Source organism: Drosophila obscura, unplaced genomic scaffold, assembly GCF_018151105.1.
Source record: "Drosophila obscura isolate BZ-5 IFL unplaced genomic scaffold, ASM1815110v1 contig_176, whole genome shotgun sequence".
NCBI lineage: Eukaryota > Metazoa > Arthropoda > Insecta > Diptera > Drosophilidae > Drosophila > Drosophila obscura.
Genome location: NW_024542763.1, coordinates 858,430 through 873,848, shown reverse-complemented (window position 1 = coordinate 873,848; position 15,419 = coordinate 858,430). Strand labels below are relative to the sequence as shown.

Here is a 15,419-nt window from a genome sequence, read left to right as displayed (position 1 = left end):
AAAAAAAGTTCCCATTCATTTTAGCACCAAACAGCGCGACACGTTTGAAAAAATGAGAAACGTTTTGGCATCCGAAGATGTCATGCTTATGTATCCCGATTTTAAGAAGCCGTTTGATTTAACGACAGATGCTTCTGCATATGGAATTGGTGCGGTACTATCCCAAGCTGGTAGGCCTATAACAATGATCTCAAGGACATTGAAGGACAATGAAAAAAACTTTGCCACTAACGAAAGGGAGCTGTTAGCCATAGTATGGGCCTTAGGCAAGCTTCGGCAATATTTGTACGGCACTAAAGACATTAATATCTTCACCGATCACCAGCCTCTGACTTGTGCGGCATCCGACAGGAATCCAAACGCAAAAATCAAACGCTGGAAAGCGTTTATCGATGAGCATAACGCCAAAATCCACTATAAGCCCGGTAAAGAAAACCTTGTTGCAGATGCGCTTTCGCGTCAAAACGTGCACGCACTACTAGATGTACCAGAATCCGACGTAGCTACTATTCATAGCGAGCAATCCTTGACTTATACGATCGAAACGGTTGACACCCCAGTCAATTGCTTCCGAAACCAAATAGTTTTGGAGGAAGCTAAATTTTCTCTGAAAAGAATGTCAATTGTATTTGGTAACAGATCGCGCCATACAATTCACTTCCCAGACAGACTATCTCTTATTGACGATGTAAAAGAGGTGATTAACCCTAACGTCGTAAACGCAATATATTGTGATTACCCCACATTAGCTAGTATTCAGCATGAATTGGTACGATGTTTCCCCTCGACTAAATTTAGACATTGCAAAAGGATGATAACTGACATTTCAAACCCAAGTGAGCAAAGAGAAATCGTCACCACAGAGCACGGTCGTGCCCATAGAGCAGCACAAGAAAACATTAAGCAAATCTTGTCTGAATATTATTTCCCTAAGATGGCAAAACTAGCCAATGAAATCGTGTCCAACTGTAGGATTTGCACCAAAGGGAAGTATGATCGGCACCCAAGGAAGCAGGAACTGGGTGAAACTCCGACACCATCTTATGTGGGCGAGATGTTACACATAGACATCTTCTCTACGGACAGGAAATATTTTTTGACTTGCGTTGATAAATTTTCGAAGTTTGCGGTAGTTCAGCCGATACCATCCAGAACCATTATAGACATAAAGGCACCCATCCTTCAGTTAATGAATATTTTTCGAAGGACCAAAATTATCTATTGTGACAACGAAGCATCCTTTAATTCAGAGACAATAACTTCACTTTTAAAAAATCAGTTTGGCGTGGACGTGGTAAACGCGCCACCCTTGCATAGCGTGTCAAATGGACAAGTAGAGCATTTCCACAGCACAATTATAGAGATAGCTAGATGTCTAAGGATAGACAAGAAAATCGACGACACGGTTGATTTAATATTACAAGCAACAGTGGGATACAACCGGACTATACATTCAGTCACAAATAAAAGACCGATAGATATAGTGGAAGCTCCAAATGAGTTTAGGGACGAAAAAGCTCAGCAGGTGCAGCTTGCAAGGAATAACCCTGAAAGGCAGAATAGAGTTTTCGAAGTAGGAGAAAAAATCTTAGTCAAAAGCAATAGCAGACTAGGCAACAAACTGACACCCTTATGCGCAGAAAAGAGAGTAGAAGCGGACCTAGGAACAACAGTTCTTATTAATGGGAGGGTTGTTCACAAGGACAACATAAGGTAGATACGTAGCGTTGTCCATGTTTTCAGTTTTGTATTAGTTTCACTCAATTAGTTACAGTTAGTTATATTAGTTAGCTAACTAACTAATTATTTTACAGGCTGTTACAGGTGAGCATATAAGTTGTAAGGGAATCGTTGTCTTTATCTATCATTTTGGAAAAATTATTACTACCATAAATTCAATACCATATTATATTCCACATTTTTAAGTATAGTTTTGAGCTTTGAAATCGCAACGTTAATGAATAGAAGCGGCAAACGTGTAAATATTCCTAGAAAATAATATTGTTCAATTTAAAATTAAGAAATGTTAGATCAAATTATCTTTAATCTCTCGCAACGGCGTCACCAGCCACATAGAAAACCGCCTTACTGCTGAATGCGACACGGAAGTGTTGCCAAATGACGAGCGCAGGCAGCACTGCAACCGCAAATATGTTCTTCCAATGAGCTGCAGGCGAATATACTGCTTTTTGTAAGTTTTTGCGAGTCTCAGCCCAGCTACCTGAAGACGGTTGGTCATCATCGACAGCATTGCACAGTCAGATTGCGTTATCTTCAAGAGTACCGCCTAATCAATGTTTTCAAGTCTGCTAACCGGAGCGGTGTACCAAATGGAGTGTGTGCTATTGCCTCAGCGCTGATCCTCGACAATGCCAATGGCAAAAGGTCTTGGGTCTACCGTAATGTAACCACTAAAAAGTTCAAAGCATCCAAGACCGAGGACGGCCTTAACTTGAAGAGGAGAGCAGTTAACACTCGGCAGCGGAGACGTGCAATTGGGCACTGGGTTCTTGCAATTAGGCAAGAACTTATTCAGCTGACTAAATCCACTAACTTCGTTGCCACCGAGGGACGATCGCGCCGCTGCCGCTGAATAGGAAGCTTTAGGGCTTAGCTTAATCTTTCTGATATTAAGTATTTTAGTCTTAACAGATCGGCTATCGAATCAACGTCGAATAAATAAGCTTCGGCCGTAGCCGTAAATAACTGTTGTTTTACTGTTGAGCTGATCGGCCAACAACAACTAAACACTGGAAAGCTCGCCATATTACGTCTCTCCTACTTCGCCTATCGGCGAATACCTTATGGCATAAATCGTCGTGGTCTTATCTCCAAGCCACCACAGGAACACTTGCTATTACTTACATATCTTTTGCGTGCTCTTGGGTTTCTAACCTCTGGCAACTCTGCTCCAGAAACGTGGCGAATTGCTGGCTGGAGGGTATGCTATCCAACGACGAGCATTCCTCCCACTTGGTTTGTGTGGCACTGTCCACCTTCTGCAGCAGGCTGTGTATTAAGATGCAGTCAACAATCTGCTCCTTTGTCCCCATACTTTGTAAAGCTCGAAGATTGGCATTAACTGTATCCGAAAGGGACCGTAGTTGGGAAACAGATGAGGCCTTGACACGCTGAAAGCTCAAAATGTCTGTGTCATGTGCCTGAAATATGAGACGCTTGTTATTAAATCGTTTGCTGAGTAGATCTAGAGCAATGGAATAGCTGGCGTGGCTAAATTCCAGCGCCGAGATCGTGTCCATCGCTGGTCCCTTTAGGCATGATCGTAGATGCTGCAGCTTCTCGACATTCGTAAGGTCATGTTCCTTACCTATAGTGGAGGAGAACATGCCCCAAAAAGAGGAATACTGATCGTAGCCCCACAGAACTCAAGAAGCTTCTACTCCGGCAGGCGTGGCCGACTTTGCACTACGACCGTAGTTGGGGCCTCTCCTACATGGTCCATCCGCATTGTTGAACATGGTAGCATTGTGGACTGCTGCTTGCTTAACTCTCGCTTAATGCGAATCTCCAGCATGACCACGCACTCGTCAAACTCATCCCTCAAGGGACTACCGATCTTATCGAGATCAATCTTCTCCAGGGCATTATGGTGCTCGTTGAATGAAGCTACAAGATCCGCTAGCAACTTCAGCTTCACTTTCAGCTCCTCCTCACTGAGCTCGCCAATCCTCTCCTTGCCGACGGTCGTTTCGATTCTCCGTGGCGCCCCTAGCATGGATTGCACCTTGCTCTTGTAGAATGCAGCTTCCGAATCGACGAACAATGGTGAGGGGGGCAAGATTGAAGGGGTGCTATTAGAAGCCATCGTGTATGTTCAATAGAAAAGCTGGGCTTAGAGTCACTGAGAGAGTGTAGAGGTTAACAGCCGGTGAATAACCTCGAACAGTTTTACACGAACTGTACAATCGATCGCAGCGCTCAAAACACACAGTCTTGCAGTTTTACAGATCAGCAGCGAGAGCTAAATGGTTTGAAACGTACTGCACTTGTGCATCCGACAACAACAAAGGCATGCACACTGAGAGCACGAAACCGAAACGAAACAACAGCAAGCAAGCAGACCGCAAAGCAGATGACGCGAGAACCGTTTCTGTTGTTTGTGCACCGTGGTTCAAAGCGAATTTATCCAACGAAAATGTTTTTTGTGATAAAATTTAAAGAGTTTATGTTTATATCACGTCGGGGTCACCAAATGTTGAGCTACTGAGCTTCTTCAGTAGCGTTGTTTTGCAAGATTATTTAAGAGACGATGATTGTTCAGTTAATATATATTAATATATATGTATTATCCAAAACTGGCGAAATGTGTGCGGATTTGATAACGACAGTTAACGATGGGTCGATTGAAGACGCGGGGGCCGGTTCAAGACTGTTGATATGTTTCCGAAGTTGATATGTTTATATTAGGTTTAGTTTAGAACTCTGTGGCAAGCAGGTCACTGTGCCAGACAGCCAAACGTTTAACTACGGTGATGATCGAATTTGAAGTGTCTTCTGCTTTTTCTAATGAGCCTTTCCCACATCGGCTGACGAACGCCGAGAAAGAACAACGCATCAGCAAGAGCATAAGTACAAGCAAACAAACGGTTATAAAGAGGGACATTAGATTAAGAGATGATCAACTACTCTTTGTGCTGCCATGGGCCGGCGCTTAGCCGAACAAAATGCTTGGGGTGATTTTTATGCACAAGCTGATCAAGGGTGACGTAGATAGCCCTGACTTGTTGAGCCGCATAAACTTTAGGATTCCTATTAGATCTACTAGAAACTTTATTCCTTTGTTCCTACCGCTTTGTAGATCAAATTATTCCGTAAACGAACAATTAAGGGTCCGATGCTCCGTCTTCAATTCCCTCTACCATATAATATCCACCATTAATTCCTTTCCTGTTCTTAAATCAATAATACTAACATACCTTTCCCGTAGTAAGTACAATTTCTTAGCTATCTTTGCATGTTTAGCTCTTTGAGTTGTGTTTAGCTCTAATTCTCGAATTTTAGTCTTACATCTTTCCTGCATGCTCGCGATCGGTTCGGTAACACGCGTCGCGCGTAATGCGGCAGCGCCCCTCGGTCGGTTGGGCAGGAGGAGGGGATGCGTTTCTGCCTGGGCTCCGCGTGTAACAGGCTTCGGGTTGGTGTCGCATGGGCCACTGGATGGTGCAGTCATTGCAAGCCAACGTCTAGACAAAAAAAAAAAATAATAATTTAAAAAATTTGTTTGCTGAATGAATTGGATAATGTGGTGAAATCTATTGCATATATATTGGTACCAGTAATATCGTCATTATTGGAAATGAAAAACCTAAGTTAACTAAATATATCAACCTCAGATGAACTTCCAGATTTTCACCAATCGTTAATTTTATACCAGTAAATAAAAAAAAAAAACCCGTTGGAAACTGCCGAGTGTTATTATTATTATTCAGGGGTGCCACAGAAATCACGGGTAAAATGGGAATCCGCGCAGAGGATTTCCGCTTAAAAATTTCGGCAGTGCCACAGAATTCTGAGCGATTTAATTTTTCTTAGCATTTAACCAAAAGCCGACACTTTTCAAGATTAAATTCGAATAGGGTTCGTTTTGATTGATATTGATTGATCTTGCTTCGAATTCGGCTTAAAAAGGTGGCATTACTGTCCAAACCAATACTGTACTGAAGGTACGTTTCTTATAGATACGTGTTGGAAACTGCCGAGCTTTTTCGGGAAACTGACTCCACATTTACAAATAATCGAATCCGTTGGTAAATTTTACAACAGTTTTATTTCTCGATGGGTAACAAAGGTTTGAGGCCGTGGCCGGGAACTACGATTCGATGCGTTCGACCAATAATTTAGACTGCAGCGAGAACAGGGCAAAGCAATGCAATATCATTACTGCTTATATTGCACGATTAACGGCTGCTGCTCCGAATATACTCCCCCCCGTTGAAAGAACAGGGCTTTTACCAGGATCCTCAACGGGTAGGACGCACAGCTTGTTGACAGCTCGACGAGTGGTTGCAGATGGTGTTCTCAGAATGGCAACTCGCACAGCCCCATCAGCTCCAGCGATGACCTCGATCACCCGTGATAATGGCCACTTCAACGGCGGCAAGTTTTCATCCTTGATATGGACGACGTCGTTGACTTGGATCGATGGCTGCGGTGTGCGCCATTTGGCACGTTGTTGGAGCAGAATCATATACTCCTCACTCCAACGCTTCCAATAGATCTGCTGAGCACAGGCGACTCGTGCTAGCAATCTAGTCTGTTAAAGATTAGATTCGTAACGTCTGGCTCGGGAAACTCCATCAGCGGACGTACAATTAGAAAATATCCTGGTGTAAGGAAGCCAAGATCTACAGGGTTTTCTGAAATTGCGAGAAGAGGACGAGAATTTATTACAGACAGGATTTGACAGACCAATGTCCGCAGCTCTTCAAAGCCAAAGAGTGACTATCCCACTCAACGATTTAAATGCAGCTTCCAATTGAATCCATTGTTGATGCAATGATTATGAACTGCATCACGATGCCTCTCGCTCATAAACAGCCGCCACAGGTCCTCCAAATCGTCCACAAAATTGGTGGCATTGTCCGACCAAATGCATCGGGGTATGCCGCGCGTGGCAACGAAGCGTTTGAGGGCACTCAAAAATCCAGCAGTTGTGAGGTCTTTCACTAATTCCAACCAAACGGCCTTTGTTGCAAAACATATTGACACGCTGCTGTAGCATTTTGTAGGCTTTCGACCGCGCCCATCTGGCTTGTAATAGAAGGGACCGCAGTAGTCGATTCCAGTGACGCTGAATGCAGGCGAATCCTGCACTCGAACCTTTGGTAGGTCAGCCATTATGTGCTCAACAAGACCAGGTCTGGATCTGCACCAGATGATGCATTTCCGCAACGCTCGAGCAACAGCTACTAACAATAGCGACTGCGGCCCAGCATGGTGATGCTTTCGATGAAAGTGCATGATGATGGCGGTATCTTTATACGAACGAGCATAGACCCCATAGGCCTGGAGGCTGGCATCACAAAGGGCATGCAATTCAAACCTTGCCTTAGGTTGAAGTATTTGAGGTCCTATCTCAGGCTGAGGTATGCTTCAGTCTGTCCAGGGTCCGCTACAAGAAAATGTGTAGATCGCAGGTGACTTCAGATGTCGGGCTGGCTTGAAAATGCAGTAGGCAAGGGAGAAATGATGACGCGAGAGTTTGAGTTTGGTTGTTTCTTGGTTTATTCAGTACTTTTCATTCACTTAGTTCGTTACGTGGTTGCCCTTGCTTTTGGCTGTGTGGCTGTGTGCTTTTGCGCTGGTGGACTGCGTAGTGTGGTGTTTTGCGTTTCTGACTGCCTAGTGCAGTGTCTTGTGTGCTTGGCCTCTTGTGTTCGGTCTGAGGTACTGCCTAGTGTAGTGTCTTGGGTGTGTGACTGTCTAGTGCAGTGTCTTGTGTTCGGGCTGATGGACTGCCTACTATTTTGGCCGATCTTGGCCTTTTTATGCAACTGGCGCCGCACCTGAGACCCGGAAATAATTGCTTATTGCTAACTTATGATTATTGGGTAATAATAATTGTGGGGCGCGGTAAGTGGGTCGAAGCTGGGTGCTTCGTTGACAATTTCTTAGTGTCAGGGTCAGTGTGTTTTGATGAGAGTGTTTTTAGCTGAGGCTGCATCGCAGTAGGTGCGGGCTGCAGTTGGGAAAGGTGATATCTGAATTTGGGTCAATGTTTCGGGGCCGAGTGGTTGCGAAATATCGCCAAGATGTGGGTAACCGAGAATTTCGTGCTGTTTCCGGATGTGCTGACGCACCGCTATTGTGGAGAACCCTGTTGTATTGTGTTCCCTGTTGTTGGCCTAGGACGCGGTTGCTCCGTAGTGACCGTGGGACTCGTTTTCCCGATTGCTTGATTGCTGTTTGCTGGTGTTGACCTTGGATTCGTGTTCTCCGTAGTGTTCCGTTGCTTCGTATTCGTTGCGATTGGTTTGGGTGTCAAGTGCTGCGTTGCGTTATTGGGTGCCGTGTGCGTTGTGGTAGGTCGTGAACGTGCGTTCGTTGCGATTTGTTGGGGTTTCTTATTTTGGGTCTAGGCGTCTTGTACGTGGATGGTAGTAAGCACGGGTTTAGTGGGCATGGGGCGACGGTCTCGTAGCTGTAGCAGAGTGGTGCCACATTGGATCGTCGTTTCGGTGGCACATAGAAAGCCCATCCCGACAATAACTTGTCCCACCATGTTAGGCAGGACCAGGAGCGGGATTTGAACCTCTCATTGATCCAGCTTTTTGAGCGCCAGTAGAACTTGTGTGATTTCTCTGACCGAGCCATCGGCCAGGTGTAGGCGGACGCATGCATCTTGCAGGTTGGTGTTGTTGACTAGTGGTCGGGCGAGGTTTGCGCTGATGAAGCTTCTGGATGCTCCGGTGTCGATTGTGGCTTCCGTTGCGTGTCCTCCTATGGTCACCATTACCCCTATCCGGCCATTGCTCACGTGTAGATAGTTCTTTAGTCGCAGGTCGGAGGAGGCGTCGCTCCCGACTGATCCCGTGTCAGTTGAGGACGAATGTCGTTTCCCGACGTGTTCTGGCGGCAGCAATCGACGGTCCGTGTGCCGCGTTTGCCACATTCCCAGCAGAATAGAATCAAAGGATTTTGGCAGTCGTGTGCCGCATGCCCCCGCTTCACAACACCGGCGACAGGCAGCGCGTGGGTTGGTGATGGGGGTCGTGATCATATGATGGGCTACGTCGGGATTCGCCGTACTGTTTGGATGAGCTGGTGGTCTCCCTGGGGTGTCTGTCGATTCCCAATGGGGACTCAGAAATGGCGTCTGGTGCGAGTCGCAATTCCTCTGCTCTGAAGCCGGCCTTTCGTATCTTGGAGTGTTCCGCGGGGGTGCGAAAGTGGTCGGTATGGTCCGCTCTTGGATGCTCTCGATCTCGGTGGCCAACATTGTGAGCTGCGCCAAGCTTTGGAGTTCGTGTCGCCGCACGTACATCTGGTATGCTGGCAGGGCGTTATCGTAGATCCTGTTCAGTTCCTTGGCTGCGTCGTACCTGGCGTGGTGCATGAGTAGACGTATCTCGATGAGGTAATCCTTGAACAATTCCCCTACCGCTTGCTTGCGGGCCCGGATTCGGTCTTCCAATTGTTCAAAATACCGTGGCGGCAAGAAGAAAGTCAAGAATTCTTGGCGGAAATATGCCCATGAGCTGCCTTGTAGTTGGCTGGTGCGGTACCAGCGACTGGCCCGATCGGTGAGAAGCTCTGTCAAGGCCCGAGGTAGCTGATTTGTGTCCACCCCATATGAGAGCGCACGTTCTTCGAGTAGTTCCAGAAATGTAAGTGGGTCGTCCTGTCCGTCGAACCTGATTCCCCATTTCCGAATCTGTTCCGCGATGTGGGCGGTGTGGCTGTGGTGTCGTCCATCGATGGAAGAGTCCATGGCTGGCACGATCCTCTGTGTGGGCGAGTGGCTGGTCTCCGTAACTTGAGGTCTGGGCAAATCGGCTGGCATTACGATGCGTGGTGGGCCAGGTATGCTTTATTCGGACGCGGTTGGGACTTGTAACCCGGCTTTTGGGTCGGTTTTCCGCTGGTCAGATGTCCCAGGAGTGGTGGGCATGGGTGATCTGGAGCGTCCTGCTGGTTTGGCGTATTGCCGTTCGAGGTCTTCCAGTCGAACCCAGGCGTCCTGCGAGAGTGTCCCGGCGACTAATGCGGCGAATCTCTTTCGTCGTTCCTCGACTGTTCCTTCCTTGCCAAATCCGAATTCCTCGGCAAGGGCTTCCAGCTCGTCTCGACGGAGTTTGTAGATCCATCCGGTGTTGACTCCGGGATTGGTATGGTGTCACTCAAGGAAGAATTCATCGGGTTGGCCGTCTCCGTGGGCTTCCATGGTGTGTGTAATTTTTTTTCCGGTAAGTGGCACTGACTTACGTTGTGTTTGTGGTACTTCTGTACTGTAGCACTTTTGCTTGCGACCAGATTTAGCGTGGGCGGGGTTTTGTGCTTGACGGCTATTGATCCTTGCTAGCCTAGTCTCTTTCAGTGGCCGTGGGTCTTTACTCCACAAAGCTCCGTATTAAGGTGTTAGTCTCCTTAAAGTCACCAAAAAGTCCCTGCTCGGGCGCCACTTGTGAGGTCCTATCTCAGGCTGAGGTATGCTTCAGTCTGTCCAGGGTCCGTTACAAGAAAATTTGTAGATCGCAGGTGACTTTAGATGTCGGGCTGGCTTGAAAATGCAGTAGGCAAGGGAGAAATGATGACGCGAGAGTTTGAGTTTGGTTGTTTCTTGGTTTATTCAGTACTTTTCATTCACTTAGTTCGTTACGTGGTTGCCCTTGCTTTTGGCTGTGTGGCTGTGTGCTTTTGCGCTGGTGGACTGCGTAGTGTGGTGTTTTGCGTTTCTGACTGCCTAGTGCAGTGTCTTGTGTGCTTGGCCTCTTGTGTTCGGTCTGAGGTACTGCCTAGTGTAGTGTCTTGGGTGTGTGACTGTCTAGTGCAGTGTCTTGTGTTCGGGCTGATGGACTGCCTACTATTTTGGCCGATCTTGGCCTTTTTATGCAACTGGCGCCGCACCTGAGACCCGGAAATAATTGCTTATTGCTAACTTATGATTATTGGGTAATAATAATTGTGGGGCGCGGTAAGTGGGTCGAAGCTGGGTGCTTCGTTGACAATTTCTTAGTGTCAGGGTCAGTGTGTTTTGATGAGAGTGTTTTTAGCTGAGGCTGCATCGCAGTAGGTGCGGGCTGCAGTTGGGAAAGGTGATATCTGAATTTGGGTCAATGTTTCGGGGCCGAGTGGTTGCGAAATATCGCCAAGATGTGGGTGACCGAGAATTTCGTGCTGTTTCCGGATGTGCTGACGCACCGCTATTTGTGGAGAACCGTGGTTCGTTGGCTCTGTGTATATCAGTTTGATTATTGTTGCCGACTAGCGTGGATGCGCTGACACTCCGCCGTTTGTGACGAGCCATGGCTAGAACCATGGTTCGTTACAAGTATGTAACGCGGAAATATAGAGTGACCCACAGTAGCGAAGTCCTTGCAAAATTCAGCCCAAGCCGATTCCAGTGGCTGAGGAAGACTTTCATCCCAATGCAGCTTGTTTCTCCACATGCGCTTCATGACGCTCTTTTCAATGTGGGTCCAATTAATCCCATAGGATCATAGCACAGTGCTATGGTTGACAAGACCGAGCGCTTAGTGTGCTTGGCAACACCGAATTGAGGTGCAGAAGTAAACAAGAAGTAAACAAGATTTTGTCCATATGGAGTTCCCAAGTGAGGCCAAGCGCCTTGGTCCCGTCGCTGCCATCATCGAGCTTCAGAAAACTTTCCCTTTCGGCCTCAGGGACTTCACGAAGAACATCAGGAGAGTTGAAACACCATTTCCTCAATTGAAAAGTGCCTCGAGCAAGAAGATCCGTGATCCGCATATTATCCAGCACTTTCCCGACTGAATTGCCTCCAGAAATCATATCGTCCACGTAGAAGTCCTGTAGAATGGTTTTCAAACCCAATGAATACGAAGACGACTCATCCATGGCCAGCTGATGCATAGCTCGAATAGCTAAAAACGAAGCAGGCTTAGTCCCATAGGTGACAGTGTTTAGCTTGAAGATCTGTATGTCGTCGTCAAGAGAGTCCCGCCACAATATGCATTTTACCGATATCACCTGTAAGAGCAATGGAAAACAGCTTGGGTTAAATGGTGGGACCTGACATAAGCAGATCATTCAAGGATAGACCAGATGTGGTAGCTGCATAACCGTTGAATACGACTCCCAGCTTTGTTGTGAATCTGTCCTCTTTAATGACGCAAGGGTGAGGCAAGAAATATCTGCACTTGTGCCTATCTTCTTTTGGGACCAGAGACATATGGTCAAGGGACAGGTACTCCTTCATAAATGCCGAATATTTCGGATACAGAGCTGGATTACGCACAAACTTGCGCTCCTAATCGCCCAAGGACTCCAAACTTCGCTTTATGGGCAAGCTAACGGAATATTCCCCTGAGGGTAATCGAGTGTGATGGTGCAGCCTCTCGCGCTCTCGCAGTGCAGCTCCTCCTTTGTTGCCCTAACGATTGGCTCAAAGATGTGCTCCACTTCCCAGAATTGACGAACCAACTCATCGAGACGAGTGCTGTGATTGGTGTCTTCCAATGATTGGGTTGCCCGAGTGCCCGCGACCAGAAAGAATCTATCCTAGATGTGTCTTCTACAGAAACGGTAGTCCATGCTCCAGCTGAATTTGCCTCCCACACAGCAACTCGAAGAAAAATCCGACTCCAAAGAGCAGGTCAATCCACTGCGGCTTATGGAACGAAGGGTCAGCAAGCTGGATATTCGAAGGTACAGGCCAATTAGCAGTGTTATCTGTGATGCTAAGTTGATGGTCCGTGATTTTCTGGGCAACGACGGCAGTGATGCTAGTGGTGAGCTCTGAAGTTCGCGATTGATTAGCTAGACGACTAGTTACAAAATGCAATTGCGATCCAAAAGTGCGCGATATGGCACGAAAGTTCCAACGCTGCTTTTTACGAGAACGACGGCGGTGGCTAAAAGCACAGCATCAGATGGACTGTGGAACATAAGTGCTTGAGGCAAGGAGGTTGACAATGCAACCATAGCGGTAAGACTTGGTTGTGCTTGTGAGGCTTCAACTGGAAGCACAGATTGGACCGTGCGGCAGGGACCTGATCTACAATCTCTCAATTGATGGCCCTTTCGTAGGCAATTAAGGCATAGCAAGAGCCTTCCAGGTGACGATCTTTCGGTGATAGAATTTTAAACCGTTGAAAATTGGCAATCATGTGATGAGTGCTCTCGCGCAATGCATAGGAAACTGGAGCGCTCGATGCTACAAACGACTTTCTATGATGCGTACTCACGGTTTTTCCTGACTTGCCGACCTGACCATCTTGTCCTTGCATGGATTGATCCGGATTTTTAAGCGTTTGACATTTATTTTCCAAAAATCCAGATAATTTCTCCCAAGATGGCAGCTCTTAATTCGACGAAGACCCTCCAAACTACTTTGAGAGGCTTTGCTTGCAAGCGACTCCATAGCACGAATATGCGCGGTAACTCTATGAGTCAGTTCCCTCAACCTGCCCACCGATGCGTTAGCCTTCTCCGACCCAAATATCCCTCTGATGTGTGCCTGCAAAATAAAACGTTTATTGTCAAAAATATAAGCAGTAATGATATTGCATTGCTTCGCCCTGTTCTCGCAGCAGTCCAAATTATTTTTCATACATACATGTGTATGGGTACGGGAACGTAATGAGAGAGCGATTTTCAGTATAATGCCCTCTGCGCACTGAGCCCATCCCGGGGGAAAGGTGGGAATTTTTTAAAGATGTGAAACACCGATTCACACTGGCACCATCTACCATGCACCATTCATGAAAAATAGCTGATGCACACAATTTGGTGCGGCGGAAAATTTGTTTACTTTTATAATTTAAATGAATATTAATAATATTGCAATGGTTGTGAATGTGATTCAGCCCCAAAATATATTCTTGCACAATCATGTTGCTGGACATGGAGTATGGTAATGAGGCCAACATTAGCGAGGAGAATTTATTGGAATAGATATACGCTTTGAAAACACTGAAGCGTGGTCATTTTTGACTGCTTCTACTAAATCCAATCAATGTTTTAAATACAAATACATATTCTGTATTTTCTGAGAAGCGACTTGGGACATTTTGGGAGAAATGTGTACCCGAAAACAAGAGGCGTTATTTAAGGAAAGTTTTCTATAGCCATAACATTGTATACTCTTTTTCTGAATACAGAGTAGTCGGAAGGCTGTCAGCCAAAAACGGGTGAAGTTTCCTGCATGAGTTTTGTACCTGTGACAATTCTGACATATCAGATGTTTTGTTGTTGTTTTTTACCATTTTCCTGTCTGTCATTGTTTACATTTTCGTAGTGAATTCCGGTTTTTTGTTGTGAATGTCAAATATTTATTGTTACATTTGACAATTATCGAAAAAATTCCGCACAGAAACGTGCGAATTAGGAACATCCCAGATTGATGGTGGTGTAGAACTTTTGAATAAAATATCACAATTTGCACACTTTTTTATATGAGTTTTGACATTAAAGTCTAAGTTTCGTCGAAAGATGTGGTAAATGTTGGTAGTCCGACAAAAAATTTAAAAATTTTACAGACATTTTACAACCCCAGCAAAACTACAAAATTAAACATCTTTGGATGAAACTTAAACTTCAATGTCAAAACTTATATAAAAAAGCACACCTGATTATGATTACATTTTGTATGGGCAAAAATAAAACTTTGAAATTCAATAAAAAAAAATAAGCATGTCCGACTGCCAAATAAGTGCTGCACGTAAATTCTTGATAAATCGCGGCGCGTCATCCGTTTTTTTTTGTTTTTTTTCGAAGCATAGGCCCGAATATCAAACATTCACCAAATCGACTTTTGTGGATGCTCTGGAATCTTCAATCTGGAATCAGGAACCTTGAAATGAAAAGTATGATTTTTTTGCTGAAAAGTAAAACGCAAAGTGAATGTGGAAACCGTAGCCTTCCTTATAGTTCTAGTTATAGTTATGTAATCTGGTTTAAATGTGTTAAACTATCTTATTTGAAGTCCACATATATATGTTCATTTATATATAATATTTTCAGGCGAAAAACCACACGAATGTTTGGTATGCGGCAAAGGATTTAGTACATCAAGTTCACTCAACACACATAGGTAATTACTTCAAACCAAAAATAAAAACGTAACTGAAACAAAAATTCAACAATAGGAGAATTCATTCTGGAGAAAAGCCTCACGAATGTCAAATATGCGGGAAAAGGTTCACAGCGAGCAGTAATCTATATTATCACAGAATGACCCATATAAAGGTAATGTACATTATTTTATTTATTTTATATAAATAATACTATAGAAAATACATTTATGCGCACTTATTTCGAACTACTTAAGCAATCTTGCACATCATTGAAGCTTGAGCTAAAGTTTATATTGTAAATTTATATTCTTTATATTAAAAAATCGGTTGGTGAATCTACCTCTCAGAAAATGGTGACAAAACCCAAAAACTGTTTATCACCTCAGTAATCATAAGTGCCTTAGAAATGAATACCGCATTCAAGCTCAGTTGGAAATTAAGTTGGCACAGTGTCGGGTGTTTTTTGTCGTTTTTGTCGTTTGGTTGATTTGTTCGAGTAAATACCAAAAGCACATTTCACGTTCCAAGTCACACAGAGCGGAGCAGTTTCCACGGTGAAGGTGATTGAAGCCGGAGTCCCGCAAGGCAGCGTGCTAGGGCTAACGCTGTACAGCCTTTTCAAGCGCGATATGCGTAAGAATAGCGTTGACAATATGTCGTCCCAGCCAATCGATGTGAAACTTG

At 45.2% G+C, this 15,419-nt stretch overlaps 1 protein-coding gene across 1 annotated transcript in view; it reads left to right on the top strand.

Annotated features, from left to right (window-relative positions):
* Nucleotides 1–15,075, top strand: part of LOC111075302 (zinc finger protein 658B-like) — a 51,642-nt gene extending 36,567 nt beyond the window's left edge. Inside the window, exons 5-7 of the mRNA XM_041592208.1 lie at nt 14,683–14,752; nt 14,808–14,907; nt 14,990–15,075. Coding sequence (XP_041448142.1) covers nt 14,683–14,752; nt 14,808–14,907; nt 14,990–15,034 — 215 coding nt within the window. The 3' untranslated portion in view covers nt 15,035–15,075. The remainder of the gene's footprint in view (nt 1–14,682; nt 14,753–14,807; nt 14,908–14,989) is intronic.
* Nucleotides 15,076–15,419: the final 344 nt, after the last annotated feature.